The 22,357-nt window shown below is 36.7% G+C and overlaps 1 protein-coding gene across 1 annotated transcript in view; it reads left to right on the forward strand.

Annotated features, from left to right (window-relative positions):
• Window positions 1-22,357, forward strand: part of CCDC148 (coiled-coil domain containing 148) — a gene marked incomplete at its 3' end in the record, with an annotated part of 178,290 nt that overhangs the window by 30,720 nt on the left and 125,213 nt on the right. The window contains exons 9-10 of the mRNA XM_080797922.1: window positions 17,504-17,642; window positions 21,019-21,225. Coding sequence (XP_080654048.1) covers window positions 17,504-17,642; window positions 21,019-21,225 — 346 coding nt within the window. The remainder of the gene's footprint in view (window positions 1-17,503; window positions 17,643-21,018; window positions 21,226-22,357) is intronic.

The following is a 22,357-nucleotide window of genomic DNA, read 5'->3' on the forward strand; positions in this document are numbered from 1 at the left end:
GGTGTTGAGTTTGATAAGTTCTTTATAGATTTTGGATACGAGCCCTTTATCTGATATGTCATTTGCGAATATCTTCTCCCATTCTGTCAGTTGTCTTTTGATTTTGTTGACTGTTTCCTTTGCTGTGCAAAAGCTTTTGATCTTGATGAAGTCCCAATAGTTCATTTTTGCCCTTGCTTCCCTTGCCTTTGGTGATGTTTCTAGGAAGAAGTTACTGTGACTGAGGTCGGAGAGGTTGCTGCCTATATTCTCCTCAAGGATTTTGATGGATTCCTGTCTCACATTGAGGTCTTTCATCCATTTTGAGTCTGTTTTTGTGTGTGGTGTAAGGAAATGGTCCAGTTTCATTCTTCTGCATGTGGCTGTCCAATTTTCCCAACACCATTTGTTGAAGAGATTGTCTTTTTTCCATTGGACATTCTTTCCTGCTTTGTCAAAGATTAGTTGACCATAGAGTTGAGGGTCTATTTCTGGGCTCTCTATTCTGTTCCATTGATCTATGTGTTTGTTTTTGTGTCAGTACCACACTCTCTTGATGATTACAGCTTCGTAATAGAGCTTGAAGTCTGGAATTGTGATGGTGCCACTTTGGTTTTCTTTTTCAACATTCCTCTGGCTATTTGGGGTCTTTTCCAGTCCATATAAATTTTAGGATTATTTGCTACATTTCCTTAAAAAAATTGGTGGTGCTTTGATAGGGATTGTGTTACATGTGTAGATTGCTTTAGGTAGCACAGACATTTTCACAATATTTGTTCTTCCAATCCATAAGCATGGAACATTTTTCCATTTCTTTGTGTCTTCCTCAATTTCTTTCATGAGTACTTTATAGTTTTCTGAGTACAGATTCTTTACCTCTTTGGTTAGGTATATTCCTAGGTATCTTCTGGTTTTGGGTGTAAATGGGATCGACTCCTTAATTTCTCTTTCTTCTGTCTTGCTGTTGGTGTCTAGAAATGCAACTGATTTCTGTGCATTGATTTTATATCTTGATACTTCACTGAATTCCTGTATGAGTTCTAGCAGTTTTGGAGTGGAGTCTTTTGGGTTTTCTACCTAGAGTATCATATCATCTGCAAAGAGTGATAGTTTGACTTCTTCTTTGCTGATTTGGATGCCTTTAATTTCTTTTTGTTGTCTGATTGCTGAGGCTAGGACTTCTAGTACTATGTTGAATAGCACTGGTGATTATGGACAGCCCTGCCATGTTCCTGACCTTAGGGGAAAAGCTCTCCGTTTTTCCCCATTGAGAATGATATTCACTGTGGGTTTTTCATAGATGGCTTTGATGATATTGAGGTATGTACCCTCTATGCCTACACTGAAGAACTTTCATCAAAAAAGGATGCTGTACTTTGTCAAATGCTTTTTCAGCATCTATTGAGAGTATCATATGGTTCTTGTTCTTTCTTTTATTAATGTATTGTATCACATTGATCGATTTGCGGATATTGAACCAAACTTGCAGCCCAGGAATAAATCCCACTTGGTCATGGTGAATAATCCTTTTAATGTACTGTTGGATCCTGTTGGGTAGTATTTTGGTGAGAATTTTTGCATCCATGTTCATCAAGGATATTGGTCTGTAATTCTCCTTTTTGGTAGGGTCTTTGTCTGGTTTTGGGATCAAGGTAATGCAGGCCTCATAAAATGAGTTTGGAAGTTTTCCTTCCATTTCTATTTTTTGGAACACTTTCATGAGAATAGGAATTAATTCTTTTTTTTTTTTTAAAGATTTTATTTATTTATTTGACAGAGAGAGATCACAAGTAGGCAGAGAGGCAGGCAGAGAGAGAGGAGGAAGCAGGCTCCCTGCTGAGCAGAGAGCCCGATGCAGGACTCGATCCCAGGACCCTGAGACCATGACCTGAGCTGAAGGCAGAGGTTTTAACCCACTGAGCCACCCAGGCGCCCCAGGAATTAATTCTTTAAATGTTTGGTAGAATTCCCCTGGGAAGCCGTCTGGCCCTGGGCTCTTATTTGTTGGGAGATTTTTGATGACTACTTCAATATCCTTTCTGGTTATGGGTCTGTTCCGGTTTTCTATTTCTTCCTGGTTCAGTTTTGGTAGTTTATACGTCTCTAGGAATGCATCCATTTCTTCCAGGTTGTCAAATTTGCTGGCGTATAGTTGCTCATAATATGCTCTTATAATTGTATTTTTTTGGTGTTGGCTGTGATCTCTCCTTTTTCATTCATGATTTTATTTATTTGGGTCATTTCTCTCTTCTTTTTGATAATTCTGGCCAGGGGTTTGTCAATCTCATTAATTCTTTCAAAGAACCAGCTCCTAGTTTCATTGATCTGTTCTACTGTTCTTTTGGTTTGTTTCATTGATTTCTGCTCTGATCTTTATTATTTCTCTTTTCCTCCTGGGTTTAGGCTTTCCTTGCTGTTCCTTCTCCAGCTCCTTTAGGTGTAGGGTTAGATTGTGTATTTGAGACCTTTCTTGTTTCTTGAGAAAGGCTTATATTGCTATCTACTTTCCTCTCAGGACCGCTTTTGCTGTGTCCCAATGATTTTGAATAGTTGTGTTTTCATTTTCATTAGTTTCCATGATTTTTAAAAAATTCTTCTGTAATTTCTTGGTGGATCAACCAATCCACTCTAATTTCTCGGTGGATCGTTCTTTAGTAGGATGCTTTTTAGCCTCCATGTATTTGAGTTCTTTCAACCTTCCTCTTGTGATTGAGTTCTAGTTTCAGAGCATTGTGGTCTGAAAATATGCAGGGAATGATCCCAGTCTTTTGGTACTGGTTGAGACTTGATTTGTGACGCAGGATGATCTATTCTGGAGAATGTTCCATGTGCACTAGAGAGGAATGTGTGTTCTGTTGTTTGGGATAGAATGTTCTGAATATATCTGTGATGTCCATCTGGTCCAGTGTGTTATTTAAAGCCTTTATTTCCTTGTTGATCTTTTGCTTAGATGATCTATCCATTTCAGTAAGGGGGTTGTTAAAGATCCCTACTACTATTATTGTCTTATTGTCAATGTGTTTCTTTGGTTTTGTTATTAATTGGTTTATATAATTGGCTGCTCCCATGTTAGGGGCATAGATACTTAAAATTGTTAGATGTTCTTGTTGGACAGACCCTTTAAGTGTGATATAGTGTCTTTCCTCATCTCTTATTATAGTCCTTGGCTTAAAATCTAATTTATCTTAAATAAGGATGGCCACCCCAGGTTTTTTTTGATGTCTGTTAGCATGGTAAATTGTTTTCCACCCCCACACTATAAATCTGGAGGTGTATTTGGGTATAAAATGAGTCTCTTGCAGATAGCATATCAATGGGTCTTTTTTTTTTTTAATCCATTCTAATGTCCTGTGTCTTTTGATTGGGACATTTAGCCCATTTACATTGAACTATTGAAAGATATGAATTTAGCGCCATTGTATTGCCTGTAAGGTGACTGTTACTGTATGTTGTCTTCGTTCCTTTCTGGTCTGTTACTTTTAGCCTCTGTCTTTGCTTAGAGGACCCTTTTAATATTTCCTGTAGGGCGGTTGGTGTTTGCAAATTCTTTTAATTTTTGTTTGTCCTGGAAGCTTTTTATCTTTCCTTCTATTTTCAATGATAACCTAGCTGGATATAGCATTCTTGGCTGCATATTTCTCTCATTTAATGCTCTAAATATATTATGCCAGTCCTTTCTGGCCTGCCAGGTCTCTGTGTATAGGTCTTTTGCCCATCTAATATGTCTACCATTGTATGTTATAGACCTCTTGTCCTGAGCTGCTTTCAGGATTTTCTCTTTGTCTCTGAGACTTTACTATTAGATGATGGACCTATTTTATTATGGACTTATTTTTATTGATTTTGAGGGGGAATCTCTGTGCCTCCTGGATTTTGATGCTTGTTCCCTTTGCCAGATTAGGGAAATTCTCTACTATAATTGGCTCCAATATACCTTCTGCCCCCCTCTCTCTTTCTTCTTCTTCTGGAATCCCAATTACTCAAATATTGTTTCGTCTTTTGGTATCACTTATCTCTCGAATTCTGCCCTCGTAGTCCAGTAGTTGTTTGTCTCTCTTTTGCTCAGTTTCTTTATTCTTTATCATTTAGTCTTCTTTATCACTAATTCTCTCTTCTGCCTCATATATCCTGGCAGTAAGAGCCTCCATTTTTTATTGCACCTCATTAATAGCTTTTTTGATTTCAACTTGGTTAGATTTTAGTTCTTTTATTTCTCCAGAAAGGGATTTTATTTCCCCAGAAAGGGATTCTCTAACATCTTCCATGCTTTTTTGAGGCTGGCTAGCACCTTGAGAATCATCATTTTGAACTCTAGTTCTGACATATTACTACTGTTTGTATTGATTAAGTCCCTAACCATCGGTAGTGCCTCTTGTTCTTTTTTTTTTTTTTTTTTTTTTTGCGGTGAGTTTTTCCACCTTGTCATTTTATCTAGGTAAGAATAGATGAATGAGAGAACAAAGTACTAAAAGGGTAGCAACAATCCCAGAAAAATATATACTAACCAAATCAGAAGAGACCTGAAACTGGGGGGAGAAGGATGGGGGGAAAAAGAAAGAAAAAAAAAATATATATATATATATTAGACTGGTGAATAGAACAGATCTACACACTTCATTTGGGGTGTATTTTGGTCTTTTAGAAGAAACTACCTCCCCAAATTTTAAAGACAGAAAAACTTACATACATATACAAAAATAAAGATAAACACAATGAAGGGATGGAATATGACTGTAAAGATGAAATTTTTAAAAGATTCTAAAAGAGGAATTGATAAGATAAGAAGTTGGTTGAAAAAAAAAAGAGAGAAAAGAATGCAATCAGGCTGGAGACTAGAACAAAGCTATGCAGTTAATTTTGGATATATTTTGATCTATTAGAAGAAATTGTATCCCAAAATTTTAAAGAAGGAAATACCTATATGTATACAAGAAATAAGATTAAATACAATGAAGGGATAAAATATGATTATAACAATAAAAATTAAAAAAAGATTTTTAAAAAGGTATTGATAAGATAAAATGGTTAAAAAACATTAAAATAGGAAAGAGGAAAAATTTTAAAAAATAGAATAAGAAAAAAATAAAATTAAAAATAATTTAACTTTGAGGGGTGCCTGGGTGGCTCAGTGAGTTAAGCCTCTGCCTTCAGCTCAGGTCATGATCTCAGGGTCCTGGCATTGAGCCCTGTATTGGGCTCTCTGTTCAGTGGGGAACCTGCTTCCCCCTCTCTCTCTGCCTGCCTCTCTGCCTACTTGTGATCTCTCTCTCTGTCAAATAAATAAATAAAATCTTTAAAAAAATTAACCTTGAAAGACTAAAGAATCATGGGAAAAGAGCCATGAATTCTATGTGTTGCATTCCCCTAGCTCTGGAGTTCTGCAATTCTCATTGATTGGTGAACTTGGTCTTGGCTGGGCGTTCTTGAGATCTTCTGGGGGAGGGACCCATTGCTGTGATTCTCATATGTCTTTGCCTGAGTCAGAATTGCACCAACCTTGCCAGGGACCAGGCTAAGTAATCTGCTTGAGTTTGCTCTCGGGAGCTTTTGTTCCCTGAACACTTTCTGTATATGTTTGGAGGCCGGGAATAAAAATACCAGCTTCCCAATCTCCAGGCCAGAGGAGCCGAGAGCTCAGGGCCCCCACTGCTCAGTGCAGCCTCCTATCTCTGGTACATGGCCCCGTTTGGAGTCTCTAAACCCAGCTTCTACTTGTCTTACTTGGAGAGGCAGTCCTTGGTGATGTCTGACTCTTTCCTGACCCATGTTTTTCTTACATCTCTATGGGGATGGCCAGGTGTTCCTTGTAGGCAGACACTTTTTGGTCTTCTAAGAGTCCCTTCTCTCCCCGCCTCTCTGCCTTCCTTTATTCCATCCCACCTTGCATTAAAGCTGGGGGAAAATTAATAATATATCTTTTATATGTACTGATTGATTAATTAATTACACTTTAATTGAAACTCAGTCACAATGAAATGTTAACTCAGCTGTGCACTTAGTTGAAGTCTCTAATTGTAAAATAAACATCCTCCCTCCCTTCCCCATCCCAACCTTGTTAAGGAGATTTTAGAGTTCATCAAGTAAGAAGGAGAGAGTTTTTGTTTTTGTTCTTTTGTTTTTCTGGGGGATACATTATAATCAGGCTGCTTGTGGCTATGAAGAAGGTAATTTTGACCCTTTCCTTTTAAAGGAAACTGTGTCATCAAGAATCTTTATAAATGTGAGCGATCATTGTTTAGAAATAATCTTAAAGGAAATAATCATGGAAGTAAAATAAATAGTTGGCTTCAACAATAGTGAACATTGTTTTTTTCCTTTCTTTAGTGATGGCAAAATCTTCAAAATGACAAAATAGTCAACAATTAGAGGATTACCTTCATCAATTATGATATACCCATGTAATGGAATACCACACTGTCATTAATAATTATATTAAATAATTTTTAATGATACAAATAATTTCAATAAGTTGCTGTGCAATTAGAAATCAGGCCACAAAATAGTGGAGTCTCTCTTTCTTTTTTTTCCCTTTTCCCTCTGAAAGTGTTACATCTACATCTACAAAGCTACAGAAAAAACTAGATGTTTATCCAAACCAGCAATAACAATAGTTATCCCCAGGAAGTAAAATTATAAAGAAGTTTGGCATATCTACTTTTTTCTATTTGTAAAGCAAAACACAGACTTTTAAAAATCTAAGTTAAAGAGTGTAGGGGATACTATTGATATTTAATGAGTACCTGTTAAATGACATGACAGGTACATGCCATTTTAACTGTCAATACAGCCCATTTAAAAAACGACTTTACAAATGAAGAAACGGCAGCTAAGTGGAAAGTGAACAATCTCTCCAAAGTTTCTGAGTTAGCAGATAGCTGAACAGGAATGAGTTTCTTCTGCTCAACTGAATTGAAAGCTTTCCCTCACACCACTCCAATTCAAGCATTTACATGTATCAGTTGTGTTGGTAGATTGCAGTGCTGTTGAACAGAAGTACGATGCAAGCCACAGATGTGAACAGCATATAGAATTTGAAGTTTCTAAGTAGCTATGTTAAAATATTTTTTTAAAGGATGGAATTTAACAGTATATTTCATTTAACTCAATAGTTCAAAATATTAGCATTTTGACATACAATCAGTATTTCAAAATTATTAATTAGATACATTACATTCCATTTTTCATATGAAGTCTTTGAAATCTGGTCTGGATATTACACTTACAGCACACCTTAATTGGTGTGCTAACCACATGTTAAGTTCTGAATAACGACATAGTGGCTCGTGGCTACTGGACACTGGACTACTGGCTACTTGGACAACACAGCTTTAAAGGATGTTGTCTTTTACTCTAATGTATTTTTTTTTCTTTAAATCTGACAGCAATTGAAGCTATTGCTTTATTCAACATGTGTGAAGCTATTTAGATTTTATTTAAGCTGTATTTCATTAGTAACACGAAGACAATTTTAATTGCTTGTTTTAGACTCAGATGAGATTGTGGCTTTAGTTTCCTAACATTTGGATGAATTAATCATATAGATGAGACATAATTGTCTGATGCTCCATTTAGCTATGTCAGATCTGAAGCCAATATACAGCAAAGCTATAGAGAGATAACAAGTAATTTCTACTTTATTGTCTGATAGGCATATTAAATTTTAAATATTGATTCATAATTATTAACCTGTTATTTTATGAGATCAGAATCTGAATACTATTTAAAATCTACAATGATTATAACAGTTTTGTCCCTCTATGTGTACATTGCCAAGGCCTATAGTTTCATATTTTTTCAACTAAATTATTTCGATTTACTCAGCTTGTTACTTGAAAGTTACTAACTAGTAACTAGTAACTTATTACTTGAAAGTTACTAGTTAGTTACTAGTAAGTCACTAGTAACTAGTTAGTTACTAGTAAGTAACTAGTTAGTCACTAGTTAGTAACTAGTGACTAACTAGTAACTTTCAAGTAACAAGTTGAGTAAATTACTAACTAGTAAGTTTCAAGATAACTAGTAGCATTATATATATTTCCTTATATATGTATTTTTTCTTTTAATACAGAAACAATTACATTCATTACAGAAAATGTTTAAAAAACCAAGGCAAGCAAAGAGAAGGAAGTAAAAGTTAGTCTTTAGTTCCCAACACCTAGAGACAGTCTCCGGTAACAATTTATATATTTAAATTATATGTATGTTTATAAAAATGAAATGTTTAAGGCGCCTGGGTGGATCAATGGGTTAAGCCTCTGCCTTCAGCTCAGCTCATGGTCTCAGGGTCCTGGGATCAAGACCCACATCGGGCTCTCTGCTCAGCAGGGAGTTTGCTTCCCCCTCTCTCTCTGCCTGCCTCTCCGCCTACTTGTGATCTCTCTCTCTCTGTCAAATAAATAAATAAATAAATAAAATCTTTTTAAAAAATGAAATGTTTATAAAAATGTATATTTATACATATACATTAAAAATGTATGTTTATAAAAATGAAAACATACTCTAAACCTACTCACTATTTTTCCTGTTTGTGAATCAAATCTAATATTATTCATTTTTCCAATCAGTGTTTACTAACCTATGTCTTATATCACTGTATTAAATATTCCTTTACAACATATTTTTTATTATGCACATGACATTACAATATGTTGTTGTACCAGATAAATTCAACCCATCTTCTGGCTTTAGACAATTACTTAGTATACATTTTGGTATTTGGTTAAAAACCTTGGGACAAATAACTCTGTTGCTATATTTTGAGGAATCCCATGATTATTCCCTTAACACGAATTTCTAGAGATGGAATTGCTGAGTCAAAGGGATTGAAAAATTATAATACTTTTGAGAGTATGGCTATATTGCTCTCCAGAAAAGTAGAAACACTTTATACATTGACCAACAGACTTTCCATTGTTTGGTTCATCTTTTGGATTTCATTGGATTTTATAATCCTGTGTGAATATCACCAGTGTCTTGTTCATATTCTCTTTCTCTCTCTTTTTCAGTACTTATTTACATAGCATAGCTCTGTCACTGTCTTTTTGTGAAAGTTTTGCCAACAGAATTGGCAAAAAGATGAAAAAGATAAAAGACAGCATCAGAAACTCAGCACTCAGGAAACAATGAGTGACTTCATGTAATTTTCTTTAAATATATATATATTTTAAAGATTTTATTTATTTATTTGACAGAGAGAGAGAGATCACAAGTAGGCAGAGCAGCAGGCAGAAAGAGAGGGGGAAGCAGGCTCTCTGCTGAGCAAAGAGCCTGATGTGGGGCTCGATCTCAGGACCCTGAGATCATGACCTGGGCTGAAGGCAGAGGCTTAACCCACTGAACCACCCAGGTGCCCCTAAAGTATTTTTAATAAACAAATATTTACATATGAGGATATTGCTTGATGAATACAAGATAGAAGAAAGAGAAGAAAAGGTACGGAATAACTGTTACTTGCTTACTTGATGACGTTACAACAAGTTAAAGCAACGGGGCCTTAATTACCAGATGGGATTCTTTTTAGAGAATGTAGTCTCAGAAATTTTGGAAAATTTCCATGCCTAGGGATGTCCAGTCTCAGGTTCTACATTTCTGGTCTGGGCTGGTTGTATGTCAAGGGTAGTCAGTAAGTGGAAAAGTGCTCAGAATTAGAAACATGGTTATTTGAACATTGGCGTGTTCACTTAGTTACATTGGTTACATGACCTACTCGAGCAACACCCAAGTAACTGCAACTCTCATTTTCTCTTGACGTATTCCAACATGGTTTGTCCAACCTGATTTTGCAATTTATATTTTTTAGAGGGAGGTCATAATTGTAGACTATGATTTATTTTTTGTCATATATATTTAATAACTTTCTCTTAAAATAAATACATCATTGAAAATACTTAATTACTTTATGACTCTTGAACTAAAAGCCATATTTGACAACTGTTTAACCTACTTCAGGTTTGTTGGGGGAATAAAGTATATTTTAAGTTCTTTGGCTATAGTGTAATGCATTTTATCAAGGGAAAAAAATGGATGCATTTTCTATAGGATACCCGAAAAGGTAGTCTTAGAGTTTGCCTTGCTTGATTAATAATTCAGCTTGTATATTTACTTGGATGTTATGTTTGTTTAAATGTATCTGTGAGGATAAATCTAGAAATAGTAGCTGTAAGTTTCTAGGTTCAACTGTCCTTATTGTTAGTATCACTGAAGCCCACACCCACCTTCTTGATATAATTGTTTCAGCTAGAAACTACACAGTGTAGTGGTGTCTGAGGCTACATTTTTTAATACTTTTGGAGACTGAAAAATCTGCTTTTTATAGGATGAAGGAGTGAGAGTCATTTATGAGAGGTTTCTGTTCTTTGGTGGATATGAAATCAAATTAATCTTGAGTAAATCAGATTGGAGAAAATGGAAACACAGCAGCTTGAGAGATTTGTGTCCAGGACAATTGACATATGTTATTTTTTAACCTGGATAATACAGATAGAGTTTATTATTAACATAATAAAATATGTATAGCTATAAACAAAGACAAGATTAAAATTACTATGGACAAGATTGCCAAATTTTGATGAGAGGAATTATAATGCCTATTTTATATATCAAATCAATTGTTCATAACAAGATTTTCCTACTCCTTGTACCTCGAGGTCCAATCCTTTGAGGAAACTATATCATTAGAACTGAGACTATGGAAAACCGGTAACATAAGAAATTATAATCACCATGCTCAGGCTTATGTTTATCTGCCATCTTAGTGCTTATATAAGAACATAAAGTTGAATATTGATAATGTCTAAAAAATAATAAACTTCTCTGGGAAAGAGAATCATCAGTCCTCTAATCTACTCTTATAATTTCTTAATGACTACTGATAGTTGGTTTGAGGTGATATTACAACATTTTTATGTGGCATTTAAAATTTCAAAAGCCTGAGGCACCTGCCCTGCTCAGTCATTAGAGCACGTGACTCTTGAACTTAAGGTTGTGAGTTTGAGCCCCACTTTGGGTGTGGAGCTAAATAAATAAATAAATAAATAAATAAATAAATAAAATGTCAAAAGCCCTCAATGGTTAATTAAATGTTTCCTCATGCCATCCCAAAGTAATAGGCCAGTTTTATTATTCTTGTTTTTGAATCTGGAAAACTGAGTCATAATGTCTATATAAGTAACTTTATTCACTTCACCTTTATTGCAGTTAAAAATGTTCTTGTTTCCCCAAAATGAAAAATAACTGGTACATGGAGGCAAGTTCTGGCTCAGTAGGATTAAAAAGAATAGAGCATATTGTGTGTTTGTAGGTGATCTTTTACTGATTGTATACACTTGAGTTTGAGCTGGTTTTGTTTAGTTCTGGGTCTTTGCCTTTAAAATGGTCCTTGATATTGAATACTTGTCAGTTACCAATCATCGGAGGAATGTTAGTGTAGATGGTGGTCTCTGGACACATTTAAAAAGTCATTTTTCTTTCCTTCAATTAGCTATCAAATAGGGTATCTTTGTAAGGGTATACTTACCCTTACAATAGGGTATACTTTGTAAGTACAAGAATCCCAACCCAAGTCATCGTCACTTAAACAACAGCGATGTCTTATTTCCCATAAAATGCAGAAGTAGAGAAGTCCAAGCACAGTGAAATCTGGTTTTCTGCATTCTCTTGCCCTGCTTTCCGGCAAGGTAGAGGACTTCCTGCCGCAATTCCCACCATAACACTCAGAGGCAGAAAAAGATCTTTTCTTTCTCATAAGCTAGGACACCTTTGCCTTAGAAGACTAGTTCTCACATTTCATTGGCCAGAATTGGGTGTTTTGTCCATACTGAGACCAAACATTGGCCAGAAGAACAGGAAGCTTGTGAATGGTTGTCTGTAAGGGGCTTAAAATCAATCAAGATTCTCTCCCAGGGCTGGGGATGGTGCTCACCTTCCCTGGAGTGGAGGCCCTATGGAGAAAGGTAGATCTTGAATAAAATTAGGATTCTGATGAGCAGAAGCAGGAGTAGGGGCAATGTTTGCTACTTTTTACCTTTTCCTTACACTTATGATGAATATAATTATTTAAAACATAGCATGTAGAGTGGTTGAGCCATTATGTGTTACTTTTAACAGGCTGTTTTATCTTGATCATATGATCTCAAAACTTCCACTAGGAATTATATTGCCACTTAAAACTGTGTAGAAGGATGTAGGGACAAAGGATGGTTTAGGAGCCTTGTCATCATCCCAGCTACTCCACTTCTAAAAAATATACATTCTAAGTAAAAAATCGAGCTTTCTATGACAACTACTCCTCCTCAAAAAAAATCTAAGAAAAAACAGTGGGCTTGCCATATCAATGGCAATTGCAGCATCCAAATAAATCACTTAACCTCCTCTTCTGGCCAGATTCATGCCCCTAAACCCTTCTGGAAGAAATTCTGGAGTCATCAATTTTAGAGCCCTGCTATATTTTCACTTTCCTGTGGCTCTCAGGAGACTGTGGCTTTGGATGCTGATGTAAGTTCTGGCTTTACCCTATAGGCAATTTTGTTGTTGATTCTTTAATTCAGTGGATTTTGGCCATACATCTACAACTGATCTTAGCCAAAAGGCTGAGAAGTGATGGCTATACTTGTGAGCGCCTACCTTATTCTAGCCATCAGCTTCCACCTAAGTAGGCAGACTGGGCAGAGCCTGAGGACCCTGGAAGTGAGAACTGCTAAGTAAGAATGGGTCTCCGGAAAGATAATCTACTTACTCAAACAAAATCCAAGGAGAAGATTCTGTTGGTCAGAGGTAACTCTAAGGCTCAGGAGCCCCCTGTAAACCCGGCTGGAAACCAAAGAGAGATTTATATTTGGATAATGGGAGTGGGGTGGTGTGGTAGTTGGGTGGAGTGACAGTTTCAGGAACCAGGCTAATTAGATTCAGTGTTTGGGTCTGATTTGGAAAGACAACATTAAAAAGTAGAGTCACGTTATATCTTCTAGAGGGTCAGACCCAGTACAGCCCAAAAAGCCAATTACATCAGAGCTATCTTTTACTCACATTAATCCACCAGTGTTTCCTTGCAATCCTACTTCTTAGTGGAGAGAAGCCCTAGATGTCTCCTGCCACTGTTACACTAGAAGAGTTAAGAGTTTTTCTCCAGGCCGGATTCACTGTGGCCAGTTGCCAATCTTGAGCTAGCTGTTAGATGTATCAGGCAGCTTCAGGAGGTACAACCATTTTGCTGGAAATCTCCCTTCACTCTGAGAAAGTTATAAAACAACTTTCAGCCATTCATGAACACAGTGGTTAATTTCATAAACTTATCTCTGCTGTTAAAGTACTTGTCACCTTGTTTGCCACCATTGGTTGCCTCTCTGCTTCTCCCCCCACCACAAATGTGTGTTGATGTCATGGAGCTGAAACCTTAAGAAAGTGACTTAAGCATGACTAAGAAGAAAATTGGTGGCTAAGTTAATCGTGAGTCAGTTTAGAATTTTTGGAATGATTCAAACAGGTAGAATTAGGGAGACAGTCAGCCTTGGTGTAGTTAGACTCTTATAGCTGTCATTCTTTTCTGAATTACCCATTTTGTCTCACATCCTGGGATATCATGATAAAATTATATCATGGGACTTCATTATGGGGTGGGGACGGTAGGTGGAGACTGAATTGTAGATATTTTACACTTCTGCAGTCTGGAATTTCCTGAAGTGTTAGAAGTGCCCAGTAAGCCTAGAAACTGTAAAATCTTGGTATGCTATTATAAAGATGAAAACTATGAAACATTTTAAATTAGAAAATTTGGATGGACAAAAAGAATAGGAATTGCACAGACCTGCCAAAGATATTTTTCTCTAAAGATAATTTAAAAATTGCAAAAGTTTAGGATAATTTTAAAGCCTTCTTTAAATTTTTTAAAATTATGGAGTCACTTTTCAAATTCAGAAAGTAGGTAAATGATCAGAAGAGCTTTTAATAGCTGTATAACTTAGCTACTTCTGTCATTGGAATCACCAGCAAAGCAATTAAATTAAACAGGAACTTTGAAGGTAAAATCTAACCTTAGCAGCACCTGGGTGGCTCAGTTGGTTAAGCAACTGCCTTTGGCTCAGGTCAGGATCCCAGTGTCCTGGGATCGAGCCCTGGGTCAAGCTCTTTTCTCAGTGGGGAGCCTGCTTCTCCTGCTCCCTCTGCCTGCTGCTCTGCCTGCTTGTGCTCTCTCTCTCTGTCAAATAAATAAATAAAACAAAACAAAACAAAACAAAAGCTAACCTTAGTTATTTTATATAGCTTAGCTATTTTACATAGGTTTTTCTGTACAATGAAAAGATGTTTGATTAGGAAAGATAAATGTCCAGATTGGAATTTAGAAATTCAGATTTATTAAATTTGATTTTATTTTAGAGGCTAAATAAAAAACAGCTACTTTGTTATTCTGAAGAGGCCATTGTATTTGAATATTCCTTTTAGATTTTTACTATCCAGAAGACTCGGTATATATATAATGGTGGGGGCTTTCTCCTTCACAAACAGCATCCTAATGGCGATGTATGACTGTACTATTACTATTGCCAGTATGAATATTTGCCTCAAAATTTAAGCCTTTGGCTCTAAAAACTGCTATAAATACTCTAAAATAATAATGTGAGTATTTATGTATCATTTTAAAGTATGTTTTTTGTTTTTATTCTATGTATACGAGAAAAATGACTTACAGTTTGCATAATTGTGGTAATTGGAAAAAGTTGTTGAAATGTGAGATTTCTAAAATCAATAAGAAGAGCAAAATGGATGTGATCCTTTGTGGCATACTTGGTTTGAAATAGTTTCGATGTTATATTATCATTTCATATGCTTAAGTGGTTTTAATGTTGTCACTATAATGGCACGTAATTAATACATTCACACAATACGTAAAAATGCACTCAGTGCCACAGATTCTCCTGCTGCTATATTTATTTATAGCAATGCACACTGCTTAATGTGTGCTTTTATTTGAAAAGCATTTTTGTAAATGTTTGCCATTTGCACTTTCTCTTTGAGTATAGCCGAAATCTTGCACCACCATTCAATATGAGAGATCATCAAAGCAATTAGCTTAGAAGTACTTCTCCATTTACCAAAGGATTAAAACTATTTTTTGAAAATTATGGGTAAGATGGCTTAGATACTATCTTAGGTCAGGTTCTATAGAAGCAAAGCTGAGACAGGAATTGTAAGAACAAGTGATTTGTTGGGCAATGCTCTCAGGAGAAGGATGGTAAGGAAAGAAAGAAAGAGGAGGGGAAAATGGTTCTGCATGGAGGTGAGCTCAGTGGAAACAGCCTGCAGTTTGCTTCCACAGTGAAATTCTAGAGAATGAATGGTATCACAGAGTTGGTTCCATCGTGAGGCAAGTGGGTTGACCTTCTGTTCCCCCATATCAGCCAAACGTTGGTGGCAGCTGCCCTCAAAAATGGGTGGGGGAGAAGCCTCCTGGGTGAGGCATTTCCCTTTTGGTCTGGGGCAATTCTGCAGAGAAACAGGTGCAACTGTGAATTATCAGCATCTTGGTGATGGGACTTCTAGCTAATAAGGGAGACCTAGCATGGCACCAACAGCATCCACCGAATATTGGATGACACCTCAAAACAAATGGACAATTTATTGACCTCAAATATGTTATTTTCCCCTCCTCAGCATACCCCGCCACATACATCCACATTTGTAATTAAATAAAGGTGGAAAGTAAAACCATATTCAAGTCCCTGTGATTAGAGAAATAGTTTAAAAGCATAAATGAAGACATGGACCGCAGGTCTATTTTTTGTTGTTGTTGTTACTTGTGGCGTAGTAATAGAGAATTTATGTGGCTGACTTTGCTATTAAAATGTGATTTTGGGCACCTGGGTGGCTCAGTGGGTTAAGCCGCTGCCTTCAGCTCGGGTCATGATCTCAGGGTCCTGGGATTGAGTCCCGCATCGGGCTCTCTGCTCAGCGGGGAGCCTGCTTCCCTCCCTCTCTCTGCCTGCCTCTCTGTCTACTTGTGATCTCTCTCTGTCAAATAAATAAATAAAAATCTTTAAAAAAAATAAAATGTGTTTTTGTTATTGTGAACAGAATGAGTTGGAGAGAGGACCTTAGGTATTACCCATGAAGTCTTGAGGGTGTTCTAAATGCCAAGTACGCTTAGGCAAGTGTTTCCACAGGCTTAATACCCCTATATGAAATGCTTTGTTTGAATGTCTATACATTCATACCTGATTCAGACAGAAGCAATACACTCAGTGTGTTCAATGAATGAACTCATCTCAAATTATTTCTCTGCAATAGATTATGTCATACAGAAGAAGTGTAGAGTATGCTTCTTCTGGTAAAATACCTCCATGCCTCTTTTTCTTCCCATTATGGAGCTGTTAGTGAAGATTATCTTTTTTGAAAGAGAATTTTTTTTCTTGCTACTTAGCAGAATAGTGAAACACTTTACAAAAACCAGGTAACTTTGTATGATATGAGGACAGTGGAATTCCCATTAGTATCACTGACTTAAAGAGGCTTTTATTCATTTTAAATTGTCAAGTATTTTTCAAGGGCATAGAAGATATATTGTGAATTCTTTGAATTGCACTATTAACTTTAAAGTAGAAGATCATTGATATAGTAGAAATAAACAATAGCAAGTCTCCATCTTGGATCAAAGAAATACTTGTTGTTAATAATATTCACTCTGATTGCATCTATATTTCATTATTCCAATTTATTAAACAGGAATAACAATATGCAAATAAACCCAGAATAATAAAGAGGCATTAATTCAGTTTAGAGTTCAAGCTGATATCGCACCCTTTCCACTCTGCATAGGGCTTTGCTAATACCTTATGTAAAACACAAACCAGGCCAGTGCCTAGGAGTGCCCTGAGATGAAAAAGGCATTTTGGACCAGGGTGGACATGTTACTAGGTAGGGCCTTGAAGAGGTCCTATTTACAAATGATTTCTTCAGTGATCTGAAATCTAATGCCATTGGTAATCTTCTCACTAACATTATCTAGTCTTAATCCCACCACACGAGAAGTTGAGAGAGTAAATTAATGATAATTTTAGACTTGTTTTAAAGTGAAACCTTAAATAAGTGCTTTCCTCAGGCCTTAATTTCCTTTGTAAAATTGTTCATTTAACTGTCTACATTTGTGTTTTCCTCCAGGAATAAAAATTCCATTTTAGTCTGTATGTTTTATTTCCCAATGTTCATTTATTTCACTCATTGATTGTAATTTTTTAAATATTCTTATAAGGAAGATAGAATAAATATTTTAAAAATATTATGTCACTTTGAAAACTTCTTGAAATTATGCCTGGAACTTGTGGCAAGACCAATAAAGGATTGAAGAACCCATCGTATTAGGATTTAGAACCTTTTCTATAGCAGACATATAGTTTGGCTATAATGTATTTTAAAAAACCAACCTCAGACTTCATTTTATATAATCAGTACCATTTGTTAATAGCTTGAGCAGTTTGAGTTCCCTCAAACTCGGTGATTGCTTAACAATGTGTTGTGACACTTTTGTTGCTTCTAGAAACTTCCGGTTAAGTGAAGAAGACCACTGGATTTACCAGGCTGTTTTGGATCAGTATCCTGGAGAGCTCTGTAACAGAAGAACTTTGTATCTGAACATGTTACAAAGATATCTTCCTCACAGATCTAGGCATGATTTGGTGAGTACAGGACCCTATATAACAGCAAGTTAAATTGCTTTAGTGGTCAATAATTACTAGGCAAAATTTATATTTTTAGAATGGTGCTCTAAAAAATTTTTTTTCCTACACTGTAGCAAATAATAGAGTTATAGGTTGAAAGTCTCCCATTTTTCAAGTCATATGGTCCATAAGAAGGTAGAGAACCCTTCAGGCAACATTCATTCTTCTGTGCTTACCTGCCCGAGAGATCTTTACTGTGACTTCCTGCGTTGCTCTGCCCGTAATTGACCTCTAGGTGTCTGTGCATTCACCTGCCCGCCCTCAGAGGTTCTACAATCTCTGGCTCTTGACTGAAAGTGGGGTGCCTGCTACCCATCTATCTGCAGAGCTTGCCACATCCCAGCCCTTCTAGTCATGGGGAAGGCAGCACTTGCCCTGGGGGCTGGTGCTAACTTATATCATCCCCACAACAACATCTCCACTTGATCACCCTAGATGGGTCTGAAATACAAATGCCCCAAATTAGAACTCAGAGTCATGACTGAAATTTCCCTGAGAAGGGTCTTTAGTTCATAAGACCACAAAGACAAGAAAATAGAAGTTACCATGTTACCAATTAACTTTACAATGACTCATCTTAAAACATATATGTAAACAAACACATGTAAACTTTTAAATGGGCCATGCTATAAAATATTATCACATACTCTGCATTTTGTAATTATTTTAAATAAGCAGGTAACAGTAGTACTGACATTTGTATAGAATTTACCTTATTTCAGTCATGAGTAAACTTCTATAACACACAGAAGTGGATGAAAGAGTACTATTTTTTTTTCTATACATGTATTAATTTATTTACATGAGGTAGTTGCCAGCATCATTCTTATGGTTTTATAGATGACATATCTGAACTACAGATAGGTTAGGAAACTTGCACAAGGTGACACAACTACAAAAACCAGATAAACTCTGGCAGTCTAGATTCAAAACCATACTTTTTTTTTTTTTAAATTAAATTTTTTATTTATTTTCAGCGTAACAGTATTCATTGTTTTTTCACCACACCCAGTGCTCCATGCAATCTGTGCCCTCCCTAATACCTACCACCTGGTTCCCCCACCCTCCCACCCCGCCCCTTCAAAACCCTCAGGTTGTTTTTCAGAGTCCATAGTCTCTCATGGTTCACCTCCCCTTCCACTTTCCCTCAACTCCCTTCTCCTCTCCATATACCCTTATCCTCTATATTATTTGTTATGCTCCACCAATAAGTGAAACCATATGATACTTGACTTTCTCTGTTTGACTTATTTCACTCAGCATAATCTCTTCCAGTCCTGTCCATGTTGCTACAAAAGTTGAGTATTCGTCCTTTCTGATGGAGGCATAATACTCCATAGTGTATATGGACCACATCTTCCTTATCCATTCATCCGTTGAAGGGCATCTTGGTTCTTTCCACAGTTTGGCGACCGTGGCCATTGCTGCTATAAACATTGGGGTACAGATGGCCCTTCTTTTCACTACATCTGTATCTTTGGGGTAAATACCCAGCAGTGCAATTGCAGGGTCATAGGGAAGATCTATTTTTAATTTCCTGAGGAATCTCCACACTGTTCTCCAAAGTGGCTGCACCAGCTTGCATTCCCACCAACAGTGTAAGAGGGTTCCCCTTTCTCCACATCCTCTCCAACACACGTTGTTTCCTGTCTTGCTAATTTTGGCCATTCTAACTGGTGTAAGGTGGTATCTCAATGTGGTTTTGATTTGAATCTCCCTGATGGCTAGTGATGATGAACATTTTTTCATGTGTCTGGTAGCCATTTGTATGTCTTCATTGGAGAAGTGTCTGTTCATATCTTCTGTCCATTTTTTAATATGATTATCTGTTTTGTGTGTGTTGAGTTTGAGGAGTTCTTTATAGATCTTGGATATCAACCTTTTATCTGTACTGTCATTTGCAAATATCTTCTCCCATTCCGTGGGTTGCCTCTTTGTTTTGATGGCTGTTTCTTTTGCTATGCAGAAAGAGTACTATTTTTATTATATTTTACAGATAAAGAAACTGAAGCAAAGGTCACACATCTAGTATGACCATCCTCTCCTATCCCCGATTCCCCCACCAAATGATTATTTGTTTTAATTTTGATCTTTATTTTATAGCAGATACCTATTATATAAAAAAATTATATAATAATTCACTCTAGCTTTTTAAAAGTTTTAATTTATTAAATTAGATCTTTCTTTTTATTCCCTGTTGGTTCTATTTGTTTCTGTGACCAGTTATGATTTTTAACTTTTTGTGTTTACCTATTAACATGATAAAGATTTTTATATTCACTTCTTACAATGGGTTGATTAGTATGCATTTCTGCATGGTGTATGCTTCCTTTCTTAGTGTTTGACAGATTTTTAGTATACTTTTGACTTTTGGGAACAAAGCTCAGAAGTTTCCACAACATATTTTAGCAGCTGATATTTGGTTTGATTGAATCCATAGCCTGTTTCATCATGTACCTAATTAACCATACCTGGATTATTATCTTAGAACAACCTTATCCTTCTTGCTAGATTCTTTTCTCACACCACTTAGGGGTTAAATAATGTATAAACTCAGAGACGTGGTCCATACTGGCAAGATAAAGAATTATGAGGGTCAGTGGCTCTCAATTTCAGAAGACACAACTTCATATAAAGAACATTTCAGAATCACCTACAAAGACTTTTTAAACGACTCAGGCAATCTCCATTCCTGTTCTTCCCCTCAAGACTTTCCCTCAAGACTCTGAGATCTCTCATGGCTGGGATTCACTGCCAACAGGAACTACCAGGACCCATGTGAGAATATCATGACCATCAGGACTGTAGGATGGGAAGAACTAATATCACTGCTGTAATTCCTTTAAGTTCAGACATCCTAAAACCTGAATATATCAGTAATCAAGGGCAAACTGAGTTTTGGGGATTATGATAGCAATTTATGTTTATTAGCATGTGTCTAAGTGAAGCACTTGAAGTAATTGTTAAAATACCCGAACTAAATTAAAGATGGAATATTTTTGAAATTATATACAAGGGAAGTAATACTTCCTGTGAATAAATTCACTGCCATGTAGACATGGAAGATGTTTTAGGGCTGCCTAATCAGACTCCATCCCATACAAGGAAACTAAGGACTTATAAACATTAAACAACTAGTCCTTAGTCACCAGTTAGCCACAGGCTCAGAACTTGGGGAATTGTACCTGGTCCTGGTTGCTGCATTCACTATTAAGATGTTTGTCTCTGATTTTTCAAAATTACTGGTTATAATTCACTTTATTCATTTTTTTGTAGCAATGACATAAAGCATAGTCTCAGTTTCATAAGTGTTTGCCATCTGTTTTCTTTTCAGGTGGAACATGAGAAATATTGTGATCAATATCACTTTGCCAGGGAGCAGCGAAGGATCCTGATATCAAATTGGAATAAGAACAGGAGAGACTTTATCCAGAAGGCTGTGCTGACCCTCACTGAGGCCTGTGCAGCACACGCAATGGAGGACACATTGGCTAAGGACAGAAGAAAGCAGCAGGAACTGTGTGCTCATCTGAAAGCCAAGGTGAGATGCTCTGCTGATGGTGTGTAGGGATTTGCCCTGGCATTCATTTAAGAACCCACTGTCCTGTTTGCTCAAACCCAACCTGAAGTCCAGTTTCTCTAAAAATTTTATTTTGAATAAAATTGTTAGTTGGAACCATATGAAATTGCAATTGTTTTAGATCAACAGTAGTCAACAATCAACAATTTCTTATGGTTCAAGTGGAAATTACCGTGACAGGTCAATGTTCAAATTTGGATTGAGTGATATCCAACATGAACTACAAATGCTATGTGAGAAGTGCTGGATGAAAATGCAGAAAGTAACTATAGAGTAGAGTCTGATTCGAGCTCACTCTTGGACCTTTCATTCACATTAAGCAAAAAAGTTAAAATTATGAAGAGGAGAGAAGATTTGTGAAGAGATATGTTGGGGGGAACTTGATGGACAAAGTGAAAGGTGGAGTGGATGGGGCATTCCTCTTCCTCAGACCCAATGAGGGGGGTCTCCGGGATGGCTTGGAGAGGTTAGTGGGGAACCCCTGCAGTTGGAGCTTGAGGACTAGTGTTTCATGGTCAGAGGAAGCCAGAGGAGCTGCGTCCATGGCAGAATTGAAAACAAAGATGGCTGCTGTGTTGGGAATAATTTCATTCCCCAGACTGCTCACTGGCACATGAGCCCTGAAGGCCTGGGGTGGATATAGCCTTCCTTGGCAGGACTATTAAACAAATTGTGTTGAGGTACAGCATATCTACAGTAAAGTACACAAATCTTATATATTTTTATTATTTTTAAAAAGATTTTATTTATTTAGTTGACAGAGAGAGAGCGCACAAGCAGGGAGAGTGGCAAGCAGAGGGAGAAGCAGGCTCCCCACTGAGCAGGGAGCCCGATTCGGAGCCTGATCCTAGGAGCCTGAGATCCTGACCTGAGCCAACAGCAGGTGCTTAACCCACTGAGCTACCCAGGCACCCCTGCAAATCTTTATTTATTGATAAATGACATGGTAGGAGAATGATGGCACAAGAACTTTTATTCTATTGGTAGAAAAAAAAATAACCTGCAATTAATAGTTATACCACAGCAATTAACAACATGTAAAAAGAAATGGCTCTTTTAAAACATTAGAGGAGAAAAGCCTACTCTGTATTTT

This window comes from Martes martes (assembly GCF_963455335.1).
Source record: "Martes martes genome assembly, chromosome: 3".
NCBI lineage: Eukaryota > Metazoa > Chordata > Mammalia > Carnivora > Mustelidae > Martes > Martes martes.